The sequence below is a fragment of the Dendrobium catenatum genome, unplaced genomic scaffold (genome assembly GCF_001605985.2).
Source record: "Dendrobium catenatum unplaced genomic scaffold, ASM160598v2 fragScaff_scaffold_1656, whole genome shotgun sequence".
Taxonomy (NCBI): Eukaryota; Viridiplantae; Streptophyta; class Magnoliopsida; order Asparagales; family Orchidaceae; genus Dendrobium; species Dendrobium catenatum.
Window position 1 is genome coordinate 346,981 of NW_021320118.1, and position 20,955 is coordinate 367,935.

The 20,955-nt window shown below is 35.7% G+C and overlaps 1 protein-coding gene across 2 annotated transcripts in view; it reads right to left on the reverse strand.

Moving 5' to 3' along the window:
* Positions 1-832: 832 nt before the first annotated feature.
* LOC110105785 (probable LRR receptor-like serine/threonine-protein kinase At1g06840) overlaps positions 833-20,955 on the reverse strand; it is a 49,796-nt gene continuing 29,673 nt past the window's right edge. For both annotated transcript variants that reach the window (XM_020835424.2, XM_020835425.2), the window contains exons 15-21: positions 14,200-14,693; positions 13,935-14,090; positions 8,177-8,460; positions 3,528-3,579; positions 3,166-3,416; positions 1,766-1,900; positions 833-1,535 (exon numbers count right to left, since the gene is read on the reverse strand). In XM_020835424.2, coding sequence (XP_020691083.1) covers positions 1,194-1,535; positions 1,766-1,900; positions 3,166-3,416; positions 3,528-3,579; positions 8,177-8,460; positions 13,935-14,090; positions 14,200-14,693 — 1,714 coding nt within the window. In that variant the 3' untranslated portion in view covers positions 833-1,193. The remainder of the gene's footprint in view (positions 1,536-1,765; positions 1,901-3,165; positions 3,417-3,527; positions 3,580-8,176; positions 8,461-13,934; positions 14,091-14,199; positions 14,694-20,955) is intronic.

Below are 20,955 nucleotides of genomic sequence, written 5' to 3' on the forward strand. Positions count from 1 at the left end.
AGCCCAAGATCACCGAATTTCGACATCATTAAGACCTTCAAATGTCTGATGAACTGTGCACTATCAAGGGATTCAGTATCAACCGTCCATTCGACCACTCCCTATTTACCCCTGATCTCACACCTATTTACATGCTATGCTACTCCAGAAAAATTATTAATAGACCTCTCATTTCTCATAAGGGGGGACCCAAGCAAGAAGAAGAGAAGAAGAAGAGAAGAAGAGAAGAGAAGGATAGGAGGGAGTAACTCCTCCTCGACCACCACCGGAGTTCATCCTGCCGCCTGAGTAACGCCAGAATTCGGCCGAACATCCGGGTGATGCCAGAATTCTTCCTAAGCAACATAAAAGTTCTGTCTGACGCCGAAATTCAGTCCAACTTTCGGACGACATTGAATTCTGCCCAATCTCCTTAGTGACGTCAGAACTCTGCTCAACTTTGTAATTGAATCTCAACTTGGAAGAGATTCATTGTAATTTGATCGTCCTAACTTTGTGGACGAGTCAGCCTCTTGTATTTCAAACAAAACACTAATGGAATTATTTCAGTTGGGCGAGACCATGTGATTTTTTCTCTTTTTAGGGCTTTCCACGTAAAAATCCCTGTTTTATTATTTCTTATCTGTTTGTGAGCTAGATATTTGTACAACGTTAAGACTAAAATTTCTTAACTCTACCTCCGCATATATTTTAATCCCCAACAATAACAATTGGTAATACAATATAAACTTCATTTGAGATGATTTTCTTATTGATTCTTAAATCAACTTTTAATAAAAAATTAATTTTTTACTAAAAATATCCTTTAAGAAGCAATAAGAAAACCATCGGGAATGAAATAGGAAGGCAAAAACCTCAATAATAGATACAAAATATCAGTCCAAGTGATTTATTACAATAACACAAATTCTAAAAAAAATTGTGAGATCTGATTCTATGCTATGCCCAAAAGATTTCAACAACACAACGAATGAACCTGATGCTAAGAAACTATATTTTCATTTTGACACAGTTTTTAAGACTTCATTTGGGATGACTTTCTTACTACTTAAAGCTATTTTTTAGCATAAAAATTTAAATTTTTATACTAAAAAAATGCTTTAAGAAACAGTAAAAAAATCGTCCCAAACGAAGCCTAAATATACACTCAGATGCATACATTCACCTAATTTATACAGGAAGATATTACCTCATCAGCGAGGTGCAATGGAAGGGATCACATTACTGATAAGGTTGCTGCCGGCGACATCGGAAGACAAGTAAGGCTGAGAGTCTACGAGTGACGATGATGTCGGTGTCTCGTTCTTCAACTCTCCAACCACAGACTCTAATGGCGAAGTATAAGTTTCTGGATTCATGCGCCATATGATCTCCAGCTCCCTGACTACTTCAGGCATTGAAGGCCTCGCATCTGTCTCATCTTGGCAGCACCGTAGAGCCAATGACACAAACTTCTCAACACATTCTGAGGGATATGAGCCCATGCGGCTGTCAATGGCTGAGAAAATCATGCCAGACTGATAAGCCAAGGTAACCTGCAACCATAGGTGTTCATGTTGGTCTATGATTATAATAAAGATATACTGAAATGTTTCTATTTAGGCTTCTTTTGAGGCGGTTTTCTTATTGTTTCTTAAAGCAAATTTTTTAGTAAAAAAAATTTAAATTTTATACTTGAAAGCTACTTTAAGAAGCAGTAAAAAAGCCGTCCCAAACGAAGCCTTAGATTGAGCATGAAAAGTTAACAAAAGATATTCATTCATACCTCCCGAACTATGTTTTTTCCATGCAAAATTGGTTGTCTCCCAGTCAATAGTTCTAGAAACACAACTCCAAGACTATATACATCACTTTTGTCAGTAAGTTTATGAGTTAAGAAATATTCTGGGTCAAGGTAACCCTGCATAGAAATTGCAATTATAAGCACACAGTTGCAAGTAACTTTGAAAGAATATGAAGGTTAAGTAAGAAGATTTTACTTTCAACGATACTTTTTCCATTATAGCAACCAGAAAATATGCTAGCTTTGCAGCATTAGTTCAGTTTAAACCATGCATTTATCTGGAACTACTTAAACTAGAAGAAAGGAAGTTCCCTGAGTTGTCCTGATGAACTTTATCAGAAAGCTGTTATTCTTACTGACTTAACAGGTTTTTATGCATATTAGTTTTAAAGGTTTTGATTTTTCATGTCTACAAAGTACCTTTGGACGAAGCAACCCATAGCTGCTGACAAGAAACATTAGGTAAGGTTGGGTCGACTGTCTCCTCTGACTAAGTAGATTAAGGATCATGATGGCCCCAGTCGACTAAACCATGGGATCTTGATCGGGTTCATCATCATTCCCCATACCATCTACTTTAAGTGTGCGGTGACAAATTCTCAATTTTCAATATCTAATTCTGCTGCTACTATATGCTTGATACTATGCATATGTTCAACAACTAGCATTAATCGAAAGTTCTCTCTCGTTATTGGGAGAGGTAATTAACTATAGGGGCTTGAGCCGATAGAAAACCTGAACTCATATATATATATATATATATATATATATATATATATTCAAAAGATATCATATAGTCCTCATTAAACGAGGGCAAAATCTCTAGATAGTGTCTTATCTAAAACACAATCTTCCTTCTGAAAATTTATCTTAAAACCTAAACTCGTTAAAAATCTCCTAGACAAAAAAAAAAGAAACTAGTCACGGAGAGTTCAGGGCATGAATTTTCGGAGCCCACAATGAAAAAGTTGAAGTAGTTCAAGTGGCTTAAGAATGTAGATGTATTAGATTTAGCCTATATTAAAAAAGGTAAAGGTAGGCCTAAAAAGACTTGGTTATAAAGTATTACAAATTACCTTTTTTATCAAATTTAAATGAGAATTTAACTCTTAACAAGACACAATGAAAAAAAATGATTCATGTAGTTGACCCCACGTAGTGGGATAAAGGCTTGATATTGTCATTATTGTTGTTGTCTCTTTCCAAATAACAATTTTCTTTCATTATTTGACATTGTACTCATTTTATTGATGGATTATAATTAAAAGAAAAAGATTTGCATAACCGTGATAATTAAAGATATCAGAACAAAAATGTCAAGCTAATTTCAAAATGATAATTTAAATTGATAGCATATATAAAGCTATAATGAAATAGCTTACCGGGGTACCCTTGACTACAGTTGACACATGACCAGGCAGATCACCTTCAATATCAGGAACTGGTGCAAGGCGTGACAGTCCAAAATCTGCAACCTTGGCAACAAACCTCGAATCCAACAATATATTGCTTGCTTTTATATCTCGATGGAAAATAGGGGGATCTGCTTCTGTATGCAAGTATAATATGCCCCTCGCAGAGCCCAATGCAATGCTCAACCTCATTGAAAAGCTCAAAGCTTCCTTGGATTTAGCTGTTATATCACAAAATTTCAAGTCAGAAAAAAAAAACAGAGCTTTCTCAAAGAAAAATAGACGAGAATTTGTTTGTCATAGCTACATTTCTCCAAGCAAGTGATTCTCACCAGATAGGTGATCACGCAATGTACCATTTGGCATGAACTCATACACCAACATCTGCCACAACAACTTTGAGTCAAATTGGGAACAATCTTAAAAAAAATACAGTCCAGTGGTTCAAACCAACAAATATTGGCCATGATACTAGAGAATGAAAAAGAGTTAAAATTCAGTCAAGCAATGATAGCTACCTCTCTTACACTGCACAAAATTTCAGCAGTAAACTTTTACATAGTTGATAATTAAAAACCATCGAGCAAGCAACTCTTTGAAACCATAACAATATTTTACTGATATTTCAGCACACACATGCACGGACACACCAAGTAAGGCAACCAAGAATGCTGCTCTATCCAACTCAAAAGGGATCTTCTTGACAGCAACTTGAAATAACAAAAAAAAAAAATTCCTTAGGCAAATAGCTTCTTGAGCATAATCGAGTCAGCCTCCAAAGAACGAATGCTAATGTTTTGATATCAATAATCAAGAAAAAAAAAACAGTTATATCGATTGGGAATTCAGAAAAGAGCTCTAAATAATCAAGAGTTTAGCCAATGGCATGTCAATCATACTAGATATCATTACTACTTCATCAGCACTTTGTACAACTAAAAGTTAAAAGGCTTTCATCATTGATGCAGGACAAGGATTCTTGGATACTCTAAGACAAGAATGTTTAATATTTCAATATTTCATCTATACAAGTACATATCATCATTAAAAAGGGAAAATCATGTATAAAACATTTGGAATGAAACACCCTAGAAATCAAGTAATTGAGAAATTAAGAGAATGGATAAGTTGGGCAAGGGAACCGAGAAAGGGAGCAACTGGAAGCCTAGTCATGCTCAAATGGTATAAACCCTGTCCCCTTTGTCACATTGACATCCTATATGTTTTTTCTTCTTAAATGTTGAACGAGAGGAATTGTATTGAACTGTACAAACAGGGAGTCTGTTAGACCGGTCCACTGGACTGGTCCAGCCGGTCCGCACAGGACTGGCATTTCGCGAGATCTCCGCCTCCTGCGGAGGTCGGGCGTCCCGACCGCCCAAGCGAACCATTTTAGGAAGGATTTTTTAGAGATTTGAGAGGGAAATTTGAATGTAGGGACTGTTTAGGGATTTCCTTTTGATTTGTATGCATTAAATACTTTGTTTTCCAAGGGTTAGGGCATCTTGAATTTGACTGAAATTTGAAATCTCTTAGATTTAGGTTTTCTTTGGGCTCTAGCGGCGTCTAGAGATTTGGGAGGGATCGATCCTCCTCTCTCGAATAGAGGATCAATTGTATCTTGCTATTTTCCGTTTTCCTTTCATCAAAAATTACAAATTATCTACTGTTTTTGTGATGTTGTGCGGACTTTTGTGATGAATTTTCGCTGCTTTCCGAAGATTGATAGGACATACTTGAGAACTATAAGTGTTTCCTATCAAATTGGTATCAGAGCAAGTCTTGGGACCGGTGGAGGGCTGTTTTGGGTCAATTCCAGCAGCAGCTTTTTGCCCAGAAAAGGAGGAAGTTGCTGTTTTTTTACTCAAAAATCCAGATTTTGTGAATCTCCAAACTCCGGATTGTAATGGCGGCCAAGAAAGTTGATGCTTTGGAGGAGAGACTCAGAGGAGAGATGAATCACATCAAAGAAACCATGGAGGAAAGAATTTCTTCCATGAAGGGGCAGGTGGCCGATCTCAGGGATATGATGAAAAGAATGCTGGAGCTTCAAGTACAAACGGTGGCATCCGAAGCGACGGGCCCAGAAGCGAAGAACACCAATTCTGAAATCCGTAAGGGGAAAGAAGAGGTGGAAATCGTGGAATGGGGAAGAAGAAGACCCTATGTGGAGTCTTTCCATAGGGAGGAAAGAGGAGATCGACATGGGGAAAGGTATGGCTATGGGGGAGCGGAGCAAAGAGGGGCTAATTGGGAACGCCATGAGGGGTTTTATGGCTGTCAAGGTGCTGATTTTGAAGAAAAAAAGGAGGATCTCGAAGGGAGTTTGGGCTATGCAGAGCAAGGGAAGATCAGGAAACATGGGGTGGACCTAGCACTTGGGAGAAGAGAAATTATGGGAGAATAAGGGGAAATGGTGGCGACCAGAAGGTGAGGAAGTTGAAGATGCATATATTCGAAGAAGAAGATGCGTATGGGTGGATTTACAAGGTCAAACGACACTTCGTCGTCAATGGGGTGACGGAGGAGGAGAAGCTAACAGCAGCGGGACTGTGCTTGGAAGGGAAAGCCCTGTCGTGGTTTCAGTGGAGAGACCAAAGGAGGCCGATCAGGAACTGGAGGGAATTTAAAGACTGCATAATAGAGCATTTCCAAACCGATCGGGGAGGAGACTTCTATGAGCAGTTCTTTGCTCTAACACAGGAGGGATCAGTAGCAGATTACTGGGAGCAGTTTGAGAACCTAGCTAGCAGGGTGGAGCGACTCTTAGATACAGTGTTGGAGGGGAATTTCATGAAAGGGTTGAAGGTGGAGATCCGAGCAGCAGTGAAAGTGTTGATGCCCCGTGACTTGGGGGGGGGGATGAAGTTGGCACAGCTGGTGGAAAATCAGAAGAATGTGGAGAATGGAGCTAGGAGCAGCAACACAGAAGGCTCTTACAAGACTACGACCACTCTTCTAGCACCCAAGGGGCCTGCCTCAGGAAACATTTGAGACCACCAGGGAGAAGCCAATAGGAGGGAGTGGAGAAAATTTCAAGAGGCTGACAGAGAAGGAGATGCAGGAGAGGAGGGCAAAGGGTTGTGTTTCAAGTGCGAGGAGAAGTATATGCCAGGGCATCGGTACAAGGACCGAACTCTTCAAGTTCTCACCGTCTGCGATGACGAGGAAACTGAGGAGGGAGGTGAGGAGGAGATAGAGGAGGAGATGGAAGAGAAGGAGGAGAAGCTACACTTGGATCTGGCTGAGGTTTCCCTGAACTCAGTGGGAAGATTCACTACGAATCATATTATGAAGGTGAAGGGGGAGATAGAGGGCAGAGAGGTGGTGGTGCTAATTGATAGTGGGGCTACCCACAATTTCATTTCCACTCAGGTCGTTGACCAATTGAGAGTGAAGTTGGTGGACACCGGTTGTTATGGAGTGATGATGGGTACAGGGAAGGTGGAGAAAGGTCAGGAGATCTGTAAAGGAGTGGTGTTGACCATCTAGGAGATTCAGGTAAGGGAGGACTTTCTCCCACTAGAGTTAGGAAGTACTGATGTCATCCTGGGGATGAAGTAGTTGCAAATCTTAGGAAAAACCAAGGACAATTGGGGAGCCATCACGATGGAATTAATGGTGGATATAAGGGGAGATGTAGGGCTATCCAAAGCTATGGTATCACTTAAGACCATGATTAAGGGCCTAAAAGAGAAGGAGGAAGATTTTCTATAGGGACTACATAAGTTGGATATGATCAGGATGAAGGAAGGGGATGTTTCTCTTTCAGTGCAGCCCTCGATTCAGCAATTCAGTAAGGTTTGTTTGTCACCTCAAGGATGGCCACCTCCACGGGAACACGAGCATATTTCTACCTTGAGGACAAGGTGGATCTTTGGGAGAGGAGTATTGTTAGACCGGTTCACTGGACCGATTCGCGATCTCTCCGCCACCTGTGGAGATCGGGCGTCCCGACCGCCCAAGCGGACCATTTTAGGAAGGATTTTTTAGGGATTTGAAAGGAAAATTTGAATGTAGGGACTGTTTAGGGATTTCCTTTTGATTTGTATGCATTAAATACTTTGCTTTCCTAGGGTTTGGGCATCTTGAATTTGGCTGAAATTTGAGATCTCTTAGATTTAGGTTTTCTTTGGGCTCTAGCGGCATCTAGAGATTTGGGAGAGATTGATCCTCCTCTCGAATAGAGGATCAATTGTATCTTGCTATTTTCCGTGTTCCTTTCATCAAAAATTACAAATTATCTACTGTTTTTGTGATGTTGTACAGACTTTTGTGAAGAATTTTCATTGTTTTCCGAAGATTGATAGGAAATACTTGAGAACTACAAGTGTTTCCTATCAGAGTCCCTAAACAACTTGGTCTTCTTTGAAAGAAGGCCTTGAAGCTAATAGTAGTACGTAAGCAGGATAATCAAATACCATTGAGGAAATAAGGTTAATTCATGCATAATTTTTCTTGTTTACTTGTAATAATATTACTACACATTGTAAACTCCCATTTTTTGGATAATTTTTTTCGTGTATTCGTTTACCAAAGATTAACAGCTTATACTCAATTTAATGGGCTTTATATTCCTCGGTACTCTTCCTAAAACAGAAAAGATGAACTTAAGAGAATTTTAATAAAACCAAAATCCAATTCATTGCAGGTCCGTATGAAGTATGAAGTCAGATTATTCCATGCACAATTTGTGAATGTTGCATGATTATTTCTGCACATTGTTAAACTCTAGCTTTTTGGATAAAATCTTTTTTCTTATATTTGTCAACCATAGCTTAATAACCTATGCTCAAGATATTGGAGTTTATACTCCTCAGTATTCTTCCTTTATCAAAATAAGGAGTACAAGTAAGAACAGAATTGTAATAAAACAAGCCAAACTCTAATTCTATCCATTTTGGGGTTCAAGTTGAAAATCTGAAAATAATGTACCAAATAACTACGTAAATTTGATGCTAGAACTGGAGGAGGTACATACCTGTTCACTCTCTTCATCACAATAACCAACCAAAGAAACTAGGTTTCGATGATGCAACCTTGATAAAAGTTCTATCTCAGTGAAGAACTCTCTTGATCCCTGTAAGGAACCTTCTAGTGCCCGCTTTATTGCAACAACTGTTCCATCAGCTAAGATTCCTCTGTAGACCTTTCCATACCCACCTTGACCAACTTGAGAGGAGCTACTGAAACTGTTTGTTGCCAATGCCATTTCTTCAAATGTAAACCCTTTAACACCTTCAACTTTTATGGGAATTTTTGATGCTACACAAGGTGAAAATCATTGAGGATTAGAAGACTTTCAAAATCTATCAAGTTTATAAAAATTACTCAGATGGCTTAAGAATGCTTAAGCCACACCATCATAGAAAAGATTTTTTTTTATAGTGAAATGTGAATATCAGGAAGCTCTAGCCATTTTTTTTTTTATTTTATTTTTATTTAAAGCTCTAGCCATTTAAACTTTGGCAAAGACTACTTTTGTGCGCCTATGCTAGGCAAGACCATAATCATCTATCTTTCATCGAATAGATCCTCAAATCAAGACAAAGGAAATCAAATTATTCTCTGAAGGAATTCTAAACTAATATTTGAAGTTTGACATTATGTTTTCTGATAGATTAGATTTAACAATGTTTTAGAATTTTAATGACTTGTGACCTAAAAATAAGGGAATACACATAGATTTCAATGGCGCAAAATAGCGCGCACCATGGCGCATGGCGCGGCGCACCTACGGCGCCATGTGTGGCGCGGCGCAACGTTCAAAATGGCGCGCGCTATTTGCGCCACAGCGCGCCATGGCGCATGGCGCACGATGCAAAATAGCTCACGCCATTTGTTTTAAAATTTTTTTAATGTAATTATAAATACTTTTTTATATTTTTTTAAGATAATATATTTTCTAATTTTTAAATGTATTAAAAGTATTAAGATAAATGTTAGATTGCATATTATTATCTTCTTAATGCTATTTACTTTCATTTAAATATATTTTAGTTGTATAAAGATTGACTAGTTATTGGATTTGAAATCATGTTGAATTGTTATTTATTTGTATTGTCGTTGTTTGCTTGTTATTATGATAAATTGTCTTTCAATTTAATGATATTTCATATTCATGCTTATTATTTTATAATTCTTTTATAATTTGCATCATGTTCAAAATAGCACGCGCCGCGCCGTGCGCTATGCGCCATGGCTCAAATGGTACCTTTCGCCATGGTGCGCCATTCGCCGTTAACAAGGAATCATTTAATTAGTGATGATGATTACATGCTCATAAATGTTTAGCCAACATTATGGGAGGCCAAAAAAAAGCTGAATAATATTTATGAATAGAATTTCTAGGTTTTATTTTATTTTCTGTATTTTAATATTATATTTTTTTGTAACCAAGAATGTTAATGATAGACTTATTAGAAAATAAATAACTAATTATTGTACATGAATTTTTGGGAAATAAATATAAAATTACAAGATGAAAATGATTTATAGTTGTTTTTGCTAGACATATTTAAACTAGTAGATTATTAAAAGTTCTAATAAATTAATTAAGAGATAAAATAGTCCATTCTTCAGAATTTGAAGAATTAGATTCTTGGAGTTATAAAATATTACTAAAAGAATATAACCAAATGGGGGTTAATATCCACAAAAACTTCAAACAGTCAAAATGTAAAAGCCATTGAAGTCAAGAGTCAATTCTTAAATCAATTAGAAAACTTTGATAGAAAGAAAAAAAAAGGATGCAAAATCTCACTTTTTTAGCTACGTTAAAAAAGTGAGAAAATAGTCTATTTGCTAGCCTGGGGCTGAGTGAGATAAAGATGACAGAACTTTTAGAGCGGTTGAAAATCTTTCTCGCCAACAAGCCAAAAGACTGTTGTGTGGGTAGGTCCCCACTCAACAGGCCTAATGATCGAGCTGGTATTCCAAAGATTCTTTAGTTTGACAAGCCATTATAAAGAAAAGCTAGAACAAACTCCTAGTAGTTCAAAAAGTCAATTATTGGGGTGAAGATATCCTAACAAGGAATCAAATCAAAATTTGAGATTCTTACCCCGATGATGGATTCAGTTGTCAGAATATCATAACTAAAGGGATTCCTTACCCAAATCAAGCTCCCAACTATAAAGACAAATGCATCGAACCCTCACCTTGATGACTTTCAATCATCATAGAATTATAACCAAAGGGTTAATACTTAATATATTTCTCTCAATTAAAAAGACAAAATACTAAAGCAATAATCCACGATGACAAATATAGGCTTCGTTTGGGACGGCTTTTTTATTGCTTTGTAAAACGGAGTTTTAGTACAAAATTAAAAAATTTGAATCCATTGGGATGAAATTATTTAGGGAAAGGAGGCTGATTTGAATTTAGATTGGGGAGGAAATTAGCAAAAGTTTATGTAATGAAAGATGACTAATTTGAATTAGATTTGGGAGGGAATTATGAAGGTTTTATGCGGGGAAAGAGGGATGATTTGAATCCAGATTTGAGAGGGAATTAGCAAAGTTTTATTAAGGGAAAAGGGCTCATTTTAATTCAGATTTGGGAGGGAAATATGATGGTTTGTTTAAGAGTTATTATGTTGTTTAATTTTCATTATGTGATTGTGTTTGTTGTAGTTTTTCATAGGAGTTGCTCCTAGCAGCGTCTAGGATTTGTGGGAGAGCTGATCTACCTCTTGAATAGTAGATCAATTGTATTTTTCCTTATTGTTGAAGTATTAATCAAAATCAAACCCTATCTTCAAATTTCTAGAATTTTCTACTTGTTACCTTGTTGTTTTTACTTCCAAAACGCATCAAATTGGTATTAGAGAGAGATTTTTGAGAGATGGCAGCAAAGAAGGTGGATGCATTGCAAGGCAAATTAGAGCAAATCAAGTTTGGGATGGAGGAAAGGTTATCCACCATTGAAGGAAGATTTTCAGCCAAGGAGAATTGGATGGCGAGTCAATTTGGAAGGTTGGAGGTGATGATGAGGAAGCTCATGGAGATGAAATCCAAAACTCCACTAATGGTTCCGATTGCAAACCCTAACCAAGATTTGACTAGGATTCTTTAGACCAAATCTAAGAGAAAGAAGATCGAACAGGAGGAGTAAAACCAGGAGAGTTTCTTTCATCAAGGTTCATCTCATAGGGTTGTGATAAGGGGCAAATAGGGGTTTCCGGATGGGGAGACAAGGAGGAAATTTTGTGGTGGAGGTGATAGGGTGGTTGATCATTATGGAGGCATTTTGGGCAAGGAGAGTGAGCAGTCGAAGATGGAGGGGGTCAAACCGAGCCGGGGGGGGATCAGGTCATGCAAGGAGGATGGAAGAAAGGTGAGAGTCTCACCCACGATGCACGAGGGAAGCTATCGGAGGAAGAGGAAGATGGAGTGGAGATGCTATGGTGAGGAAGTTGAAGAAGTCAATATTTGAAGAGGTGGATGCCCATGGGTGGGTGTATCGGGTGGAAACAGATGCATCAGGATACGGCCTAGTTGCAATACTCATGTAAGATCATCGACTCATTGCTTATTTCGGCCAGGTGCTCACAACCAGTGCGATGTTCAATTCGTATACAAGCTAGAGTTGATGGTGGTTGTCTTGGCTATCAAAAAGTGGCAACCCTATTTGTTGGGACAACACTTTATCATCAGGACAGACCAAAGGGGTCTAAAGTTTCTACTGGAGCACAGGATGATAATTGTGGAGCATCAGAGCTAGTTATCCAAATTACTTGGATATGATCGCCTAGGACTACATAGTTCTCATCCTTCCACCTTAAAATAAGGTGTGTATTTTGGGGGAGTATTGATATGTCAAGGGGCCCACCTTGTGGGGCCCAGGGGAGTTAATATTCATTATGTAAGGAGGAGGAATCAAGGGGGAGTTATTTAAAAAGTTTTAAATTGGGGGGAATTATTTAAGGAAAGGAGACTGATTTGAATTTAGATTGGGGAGGAAATTAAGAAAGGTTTATTTAAGGAAATATGGCTAATTTGAATTCAGATTTGGAAGAAAATTAGGAAGATTTTATTTAAAAAAAGATGACTGATTTGAATTCAGATTTGGGGGGAATTGAAAAGGTTTTATTCAGGGAAAGAGGAATGATTTTAATTCATATTTGGGAGAAAAATATGATGGTTTATTTAAGGGTAATTAGGTTGTTTCATTTTCATGATGTGATTGAATTTGATATAGTTTTTCTTAGAAGTTGCTCCTAACGGCGTCTAGGATTTGTGGGAGAACTGATCTGACTCTCGAATAGTAAATCAATTATATATTTTATTATTGTTGAAGTATTAATCAAAATCAACCCCTATCTTCAAATTTCTAAAATTTTCTACTTGTTACCTTGTTGTATTTACTTCCAAAATGCATCAAAATCTACCATCAAAATCCAACTCTTGATTGTAAAGATAAAAGCTTTCAGCCTTGCCCCTATGATGAGTACAATTATCACCATGAAAAAAACATCTAGAACTCCAAGCTAAATATATCTTAGACTCATTTTCTGATGATAGGCACAATCAATAATAAAAAAATTTGAGCAATAATCAGATGCTTCATGCTTAGAACAATCATTGATCACCCTCCACACTAGTTTGTCAGGAATGCTAGATATACGTTTGACCAAAGCTCATAAAAAGACAATGTTATATCAAATATATTCATCTACCCCATTAAAAAAAATCTCACGTAGATAAAAATGTGACATATGCCCTCTAATTGGGAGATCAGCCCAAATCTGATCAAACCATTATATTACATTTATGGTCTATGATAGGATGTTCCCCAATGGATAATTCTATGAGTGTGAATCATAGGACAAACTTGATAGCACATAAATCCATATGTTAACTAAGTTCAACAAAAAAATGACCCCTTTAATAAGTGTTCACCCCAAGCCTATCAACTCCCCTTAGATAAGATAATTCATGGTTTTCGATAATTAAGTAAACCAAATTTAATAAAATAATGAAATTTTTATCGAGTTTGTTGTTATCCCTTCATTATTTCTCTTTGAGCAAACTATAATTTATTCTTTCTTCTAATCCAAATTACTTCTATAAAAGTAAAACATTATAAAGCTTATACAATACTTTAATCAAAAGCTCTATCGCAATTGAGAAATGTAATTAATCATAGGGGATTACGCCTCTATGAGACCTCAAAACATATTATGAGGTTCACACAAAAGGTAAGAATCACTAAGTTGTTACTTATCTAATATCCAATTTGACTTATAAAAAATCAATCCAAGATCACTCAAATAGCAATAGAAACAAAGTGAGAGGTTTTCACAGCCCACACATGAAATGAATCAAACACATGATTAAAAACACAAATATTAACCTAGTATATTAGATCACATTTCCATGCTCTAAGGATTTAGAAAGTACAAGTGTAATGCTAAATAGTTGACACTAATTCAAAGAGGCCTCAGTTAAGACTTAAACCCATACTACGGTTCCCATAAAGATCAATGATTGAAAATGTAAATATTAACTTCAGAAGTTAAATATACTTGAGAAATATGCCAGCAAAGTTATAAAAAAAAATTGACAAGATATATTGAGAAAAAGAACCAACAGAGGGAATTATTAATTAAAATTTATATGAATATGCATCTAATTTCAGTTAGGATTTGATGATCCTTTAAGCTTTCAATATTTCATGTAGTGAACCTCGAAGTGTGTTTTTAAAAAATGCTACATAAAAAGCACAAAAATTACTTGATCGCTTTTTTGACATTGCATGGTATTTTGAACGACGCCTCATTATAAGAATCGTTATCAGAGTTGATAGAGCAACTGCCGCTGCCACTGATGCTAATACAATGCCCACTACAGCACCAGCTCTTAAGCCTGAACTTCCTCTATTTGGAATCACTGAAACAGAAAAATGAATCAATGACTATCTAATACAGTATGATTTTACTCAATAGCTTCATTAGTTTGAAGCAGGGAAGTGCAAGCATTTTTTTCCTTCAAGACATACCATTAGAATAAAATCCCAAAGTGAAGTTAAGGAGTTCATATGGTCCAAAAATATCTGAATCTGGAATCAGCCATCCTGTGAACATTCCTCTGATTCGTAGGACCTCACTGTCACTGAATAAACTAGTATTATTTGGAAATAATTTCAGCTTCATCCTCAATCTTGGACCTTCTTCCCAGATGAATGAATCAATGAACAGTTGATAAAGAGACAATTCAAGACCGGATGACAAGTAAAGCTGAAAGCTATCACTGTATGGACGGAAATCGGAAAATCCTGGACTTTTTAACCGATAGCCAACTTCAAGCGGGATGGCACACATGCAAAGGATAGGAGACAAAGGATTGTATTCATAACCTGAATCACTGGGGCATGGGTTACATTTTGTTTTGGAGTTCCCTGAGCCTCCAGGTGATGGGTTTACTGACTGATTCTGACAGTATTGCTCGATGTTAAGTTGGTTTGCACTTGAACATACAGGATTGCCATATAACCTGAAAATAATTCAACACCGAACCAAAAACAATGATAAACATTGCCTAAATTCCAAAACAATAGAGAAAAATTAAGGAACTGCAGCTAAAACATGGTTTAGGGCAGAAGACACAAGCAAACCACCAACAACAGCAATACAATATCAAGCCTTTATCCTTCTTCGAGGGATCGGCTACATGAATCATTTTTCTTTATTGTGTCCTATTAAGAGTCAAATTCTCATTTAAATGTAATAAAAAAATATCATTTCTAAAAGTTCTAACCAAGTCTTTTTAGATCTACCTCTACCTTTCTTAATATAAGCCAAATAATACATCTACTCTCATAATCAGGTCATCGGAAGGCCGACATTTATGTGACCAAACCATCTAAGGCGACTCTCTCTAATTTTATCTACCATAGAAGCGACTCCAACTTTTTCACATATATACTCATTTCGCATTTTATCTCTAAGAGTAAAGCCACTCATCCACCTGAGCATCTTCATCTTTGCAACACTTAACTTAATTTTATGCTTCTCTTTTAATGGCCAACATGCTGCGCCATAAAGCATTGCAGGTCTCACCACCATCTTATAAAATTTTCCCTTAAGTTCGAGGATACTTTTCTATCACCCAACAGACCCAATGCATTCCTCCACTTCAACCATCCAACTTGAATTCTACTGATAATATCCCCATCTATTTTACCATCACTTTGAACAACATACCCGAGATATCTAAAACATGTACTCAAATAAATGACTTGAAAAGTCACAATCCCCCACAAGATCTTGGGGTCAATTTTAATTATAATTTAGTTGGTCGGTCAATTTTAATGTTTGGGATAATATTCTCTAAAATTTAAGTTCAATAAGCGAATTTTGGAATGCTCGGGGTTATTTTATCTACTAGATCAAAGGGGTCCAAAGTTGAGTTTTAAAATCCAACTGAGTTCTGTAGTCCTAGTATTCTTAATAAATATTAGACCTTTTGGGGAGTAATTAGACTATGAGTTTGCTGGATTTAAAGTTTTTTACACAAAGTTATGATTTTTAGAAGTTCGGGCCTAATTATTGAACTACGGTTGACCAAGGAGTTGACTTTTTTATTTATGCTGATTTCTGGAATGTTCATATTTTTAATAATTATTATATTTTAATTAGAGTTGAATGCCTTTTAGTTTGCTCAATTTAGATTTTTTTTAATTAGTTATGATTTTTCAAAGTTTGGGTATTTAGTGATTTATTAAAATTACTTAATTAAGGGTATTTTGGGGATTTTCATTTAAATGAAGTTCAAACCTCTTGGGATCACCTCCAAAGGTCAAGAAAGACCTAAGAAAATGTTTGTAAGTGTTTGTGAAATTTTTGAAAATTTTTAATAATTATTAATTGATTAATTTAACTTAAGGTGATTTTTAATCGAAATTAAATTAGTGTTTAAATTATGGTCCAATTAAGGGGCTTCTAATTTTCTTAGATTAATAATTCAATTCTGAGTTTGAAATATTATTTGCAATTTTTGGGTTAAATTTGAGTTCATTACCATTTTCTGAAATTTTTAGGGTTTAATTAAAGGGGTAAAATAAGGTTAATTAATTAAGTGACTTGAAGGGTCCTAAAAATTTTTAGAAAATTCTTGGGGGTTTGAAATGTCACTAAGTTTAAATGGTTTAAGTTTCATGTCATTTGGAGGTGTATCATAATCCCTAGAATTCTTCTAAGTTCTCTAGACGAGTCCTGATGTAGAAAGGGAGGGGAGGGGTCATATGAATTTGATATTTCAAATTAATTGGAAAAGAGAAGGAAGGGGTTACTTAATTAATCCCTTAAATGGAGTTCCAATTTTGTGAAGGAATTAATTAAAATAGAGAAGGGAAGAGAATAAGGGGGGCCGACCATATGAGGAGGAAGGAGAAGTGTCCACATACAATGTATGTGGACCCAAGCAATAAATGTGATTAGGGAATTAAATCTGATTTTAATATCAAATTTGAGAGATTTGGGGGTTTCCTAAAAGAGATTTACTAATTAGAAAAATTAATTTAAACCAAATCCAATTAGAAATGTAATTAGGTCTAATTTAAGCAACATTCCTAAAATAGGATCCTAATTTAGGAAAAAAATTCAAATTAAAATTAATTTGAATTTTGAATTCAATTTTGTTACTAAAGTAAGGGGGCTAGAATAGGAAAGACTTACTTTCCTAAAATATGAATCCTTAATTAGGAAACAAATTCAAATTCAATTTGATTTGAATTTTAAATTCGAATTCATTGTCAAATTAAGATAGCTAAAATATGAAAGGCTTTGAATGCAAGATGAAATTTATGGAGCCAAGGGAAGAGAGGTGTAGACTTCGGTGGGGAAGGGGAGGGTTGTGGGGAAGGGGACCGGCGCTTAATGGAGGGGATGGGGTTGCCGGCTAGGAGGAGGTGGTGGAGTGGCCGACGGGTGGAGGGGAAGAGGGTGGCTTAGCCGGCGGTCAAGAGAGAAAGAGAATCGGCTAGGGGAGGAGGGGGTAGAGCGGCAATTAGAAGAAACAAGAAGAGGAATTAGAAAAGGAGAAAGAAAGTATAGGGAAAGAAAGATAAACCATGAGCCCAGACACATCCTGCGACTGATGGGTGGTGCACTGCCCTCACTTAGGGACTTCAAACCACGATCCCAGACACATCCTGTGACTGGTGGATACTACGCTTCCCTCACATAGGGATCTCACCAAAATTCTTCCCAAAGAACAAGAGTGTAGAAAATGTTTTTATTAATAATCCATCATCGATCTAATACAAGATCAAGAGTCTCTACATACAGGACTTAAAAGAAACTAAAAGACAACTTTGCCCTTTGGGCTTACATAAAACAAGACCCTTAAGTAAGGGTAAAAACGAAAAAAGCACAATTAAATAAAAAATGCAATTAATAAATTAAGATAAAATGGAGGGATCTAAGATGTCGATCTTCATCTCTTTGATTGATTTACGTCCATCGTCGGATGTCTGCATCATTCTCCCGGGGTGGAAAAGAGCTCGACTCCGTCGAGTCCGCACCTCGGGTAACCATGCTTTGATATCAAACTGATGTAGAACAGGAGGGGAAGGGTCTTATGAATTTAATATTTCAAATTAATTTGAAAAGAGAGCAAACGGGTTATTTAATTAATCCCTTAAATGGAGTTCCAATTTTGTGAAGGAATTAATTAAAATAGAGAAGGGAAGAGAATAAGGGGGGCCAGTTATATAGGGAGGGAGGAGAAGTGTCCACATACAATGTATGTGGACCCAAACACTAAATGTGATTAGGGAATTAAATTTGATTTTAATATCAGATTTGAGGGGTTTCCTAAAAAAGATTTATTGAATAGAAAAATTAATTTAAATCAAATTCAATTATAAATTTAATTAGATCTGATTTAAGCAACTTTCCTAAAATAAAGATCCTAATTTAAGAAACAAATTCAAATTCAGATAATTAGAACTAATTTAAGCTGCTTTCCTAAAATAGGAATCCTAATTTAGGAAACAAATTCAAATTCAAATTAATTTGAATTTTGAATTCAATTTGTTACTAAAGGGGGCTAGAATAGGAAAGACTTAATTTCCTAAAATAGGAATCTTTAATTAGGAAACAAATTCAAATTCAATTTGATTTGAATTTTGAATTCAAATTCATTGTCAAATTAAGAGGGCTAAAATATGAAAGGCTTTAAATGAAAGATGAAATTTATGGAGCCAACGGAAGAGGGAGGAGATGTGGATTTCGGTGGGGGGGGTTGTGGGGAAGGGGACCGGTGCTTCAAGAAGGGGATGAGGTTGCCGACTAGGAGGTGGTCGTGGAGTGGCCGACAGATGGAGGGGGGGAAGAGGGTGGCTTGGCCGGCGGCTATGAAGGGTTTGGCCGACGATCAAGGGAGAAAGAGAATCGGCTAGAGGAGGAAGGTGTAGAGCAGCGATTAGAAGAAAGAAGAAGGGGAATTAGAGAATGAGAAAGAAAGCATAGGGAAAGAAAGATAAACCATGAGCCCAGACACATCCTGCGGTTGGTGGATACTACGCTTCCCTCACATAGGGATCTCATCAAAGTTCTTCCCAAAGAACAAGAGTGCAAAATTTTTTTTTATTAATAATTCATCATTGATCTAATACAATAGCAAGAGCCTTCATATATAGGTCTTAAAAGAAACTAACAGACAACTTTGCCCTTTTGGGCTTACATAAGACAAGACCCTACTTAAGGGTAAAAATGGAAATGCATAATTAAATAAAAAATGCAATTAATAAATTAAGATAAAATGAAAGGATCTAAGTCATCGATCTTCGTCTCTTCGATTGATTAACGTCCACCGTCGGATATCCGCATCAGGTCCTTAATTATTGTCTTTAAGATGTCACTAGGTTGAATGGGTTCAAATTAGGTGTCATGACTAACCCTTAGGTAAAATAGGTAAATGCAACACACAATCACAAGAAAGGTCTTTAGAATTAGGAGCCTAGGCTAAGTGCTTGTGCATCTTAAACATACAAAGATTAAATACTAATTAATAAGACTAATGATTTGATTAGTGAATAATTGGAATTCAATTATTCACTAATCCTTCCCCATAAATTTTTCAAGCTCACTGTCTCACCTCATCTCGGGTGCTAAGGTCTTTAAAGTCAATCATATTCTCACAATCTTCATTGAAAAACTTTTCAAAATATCTCATCCACCTTTTTTGAATATTCTCTTCTACTAAAAGCCCTTTTCCTATATCTCTGCTTGGCTAATTTATACATATATCTTTTGTCATCCTTAGTATCTAATCTATTATATAAATCATTAAAAACTAAATTCTTTGCATCACATATTACTTTTATACTCCTTATAGGCTTTTTTTATATCTCCCTCAATTTTTCAAGCTCTTACATCTAAATCAATCTGTATAACAAAACTTCTTATTTTTTTATTTTTTCTTGCACATTTTAATTCATTCACCAACTATTTTTAATATTAGAGGTTTTTCTTTTTTATAATCCAAGCACATCTTTTGCAACATTCTTAATATCACTAGTTTTTTCTTCACATAACATTAGCTTTCTCATGCACGATAAAATCTTAAGATCTTGAATCTTACTCTCAACAATATTTTTGTTAGTACTTTTTAAATGCCACCAAAGAGGATAAAATACTAGTTCAAAGGAAGGTTGCTCAACATTTCCCCCTACACAAAATTCAATGATGCTATGCATGCAATTACAAAGTAGCATACATGATTTCCGTATAATCTAAGAAATAATGCAACATCAAACCAAGAATAATGAAAAATGTTGCCTAAATTCCAAAATAATAGAGAAAAATTAAGAAACTGAATCTAAAATATGGGTTAGGCCAGAAGACACAAGCATACCAAAGATGTAAAATTGCTAGTTCAAAGTAAGATTATGATGAAAAATGGGACATAATTCAAGGAAGAATTCTAATTGTAGCTCTTAACATTTTGTTTATGTCACTTCTCTCTTATAAGAGTTTTACCTTTGAAATTCCTTAACAACATTCAAATAGATGGGGAAATTTATGTTTAATTTCTTATTCTTTTTCTCAAGTTGCTTCTTTTTTTATCTATGCTTCCGCTTCTTTTTAATACATAAAATCTACTTATTTTCAAGCATTTTAACGTCAAATTTTAAAATACTTTAAGGTTATTTATAATTTTGATTTTTATATTTCAATTTCTTTATGTGGTATTCTCTGTGTGACGCCCAGGATCTATAGTGAAAGAATTTTTTTTATTCTTCTCTCTTTATTATCTTTTCATTTAACAATCAATGATTAATCATTTACAACCATATCAATTTAATATTCAGAGATTATTAATTGCATTAAAAAATATAACAATAGAAAATATGTTTTATATTACTATAATCAATATTTACATGCTACGTCTAGAGTTCAAAACAGTACAATAGTCACACTAGCTACAAAAGAATACATAAACCAAAAGCTGAAATAAAACTACATTAGCATCACTGCATACACAACCTCAAGCTGTAGGTTCCTTACCTGAAATTATTTAAACTACATAATGAGCTAATAGCCTAGCAAGTAATTAAAATCCTACAACTGAAATCAATGCAATATAAAAATAATATATTGTAAATCATATAAAAAAATCTATGCATCAATATCTATATCGATTATCTGTACGAATTGCTTAGTCTATAGTACATCACATCTCGGTCTATTACATAATCAGTTACAACATCAGTAATAATGATCCGTATCAGTAATTGTAAATAATATTA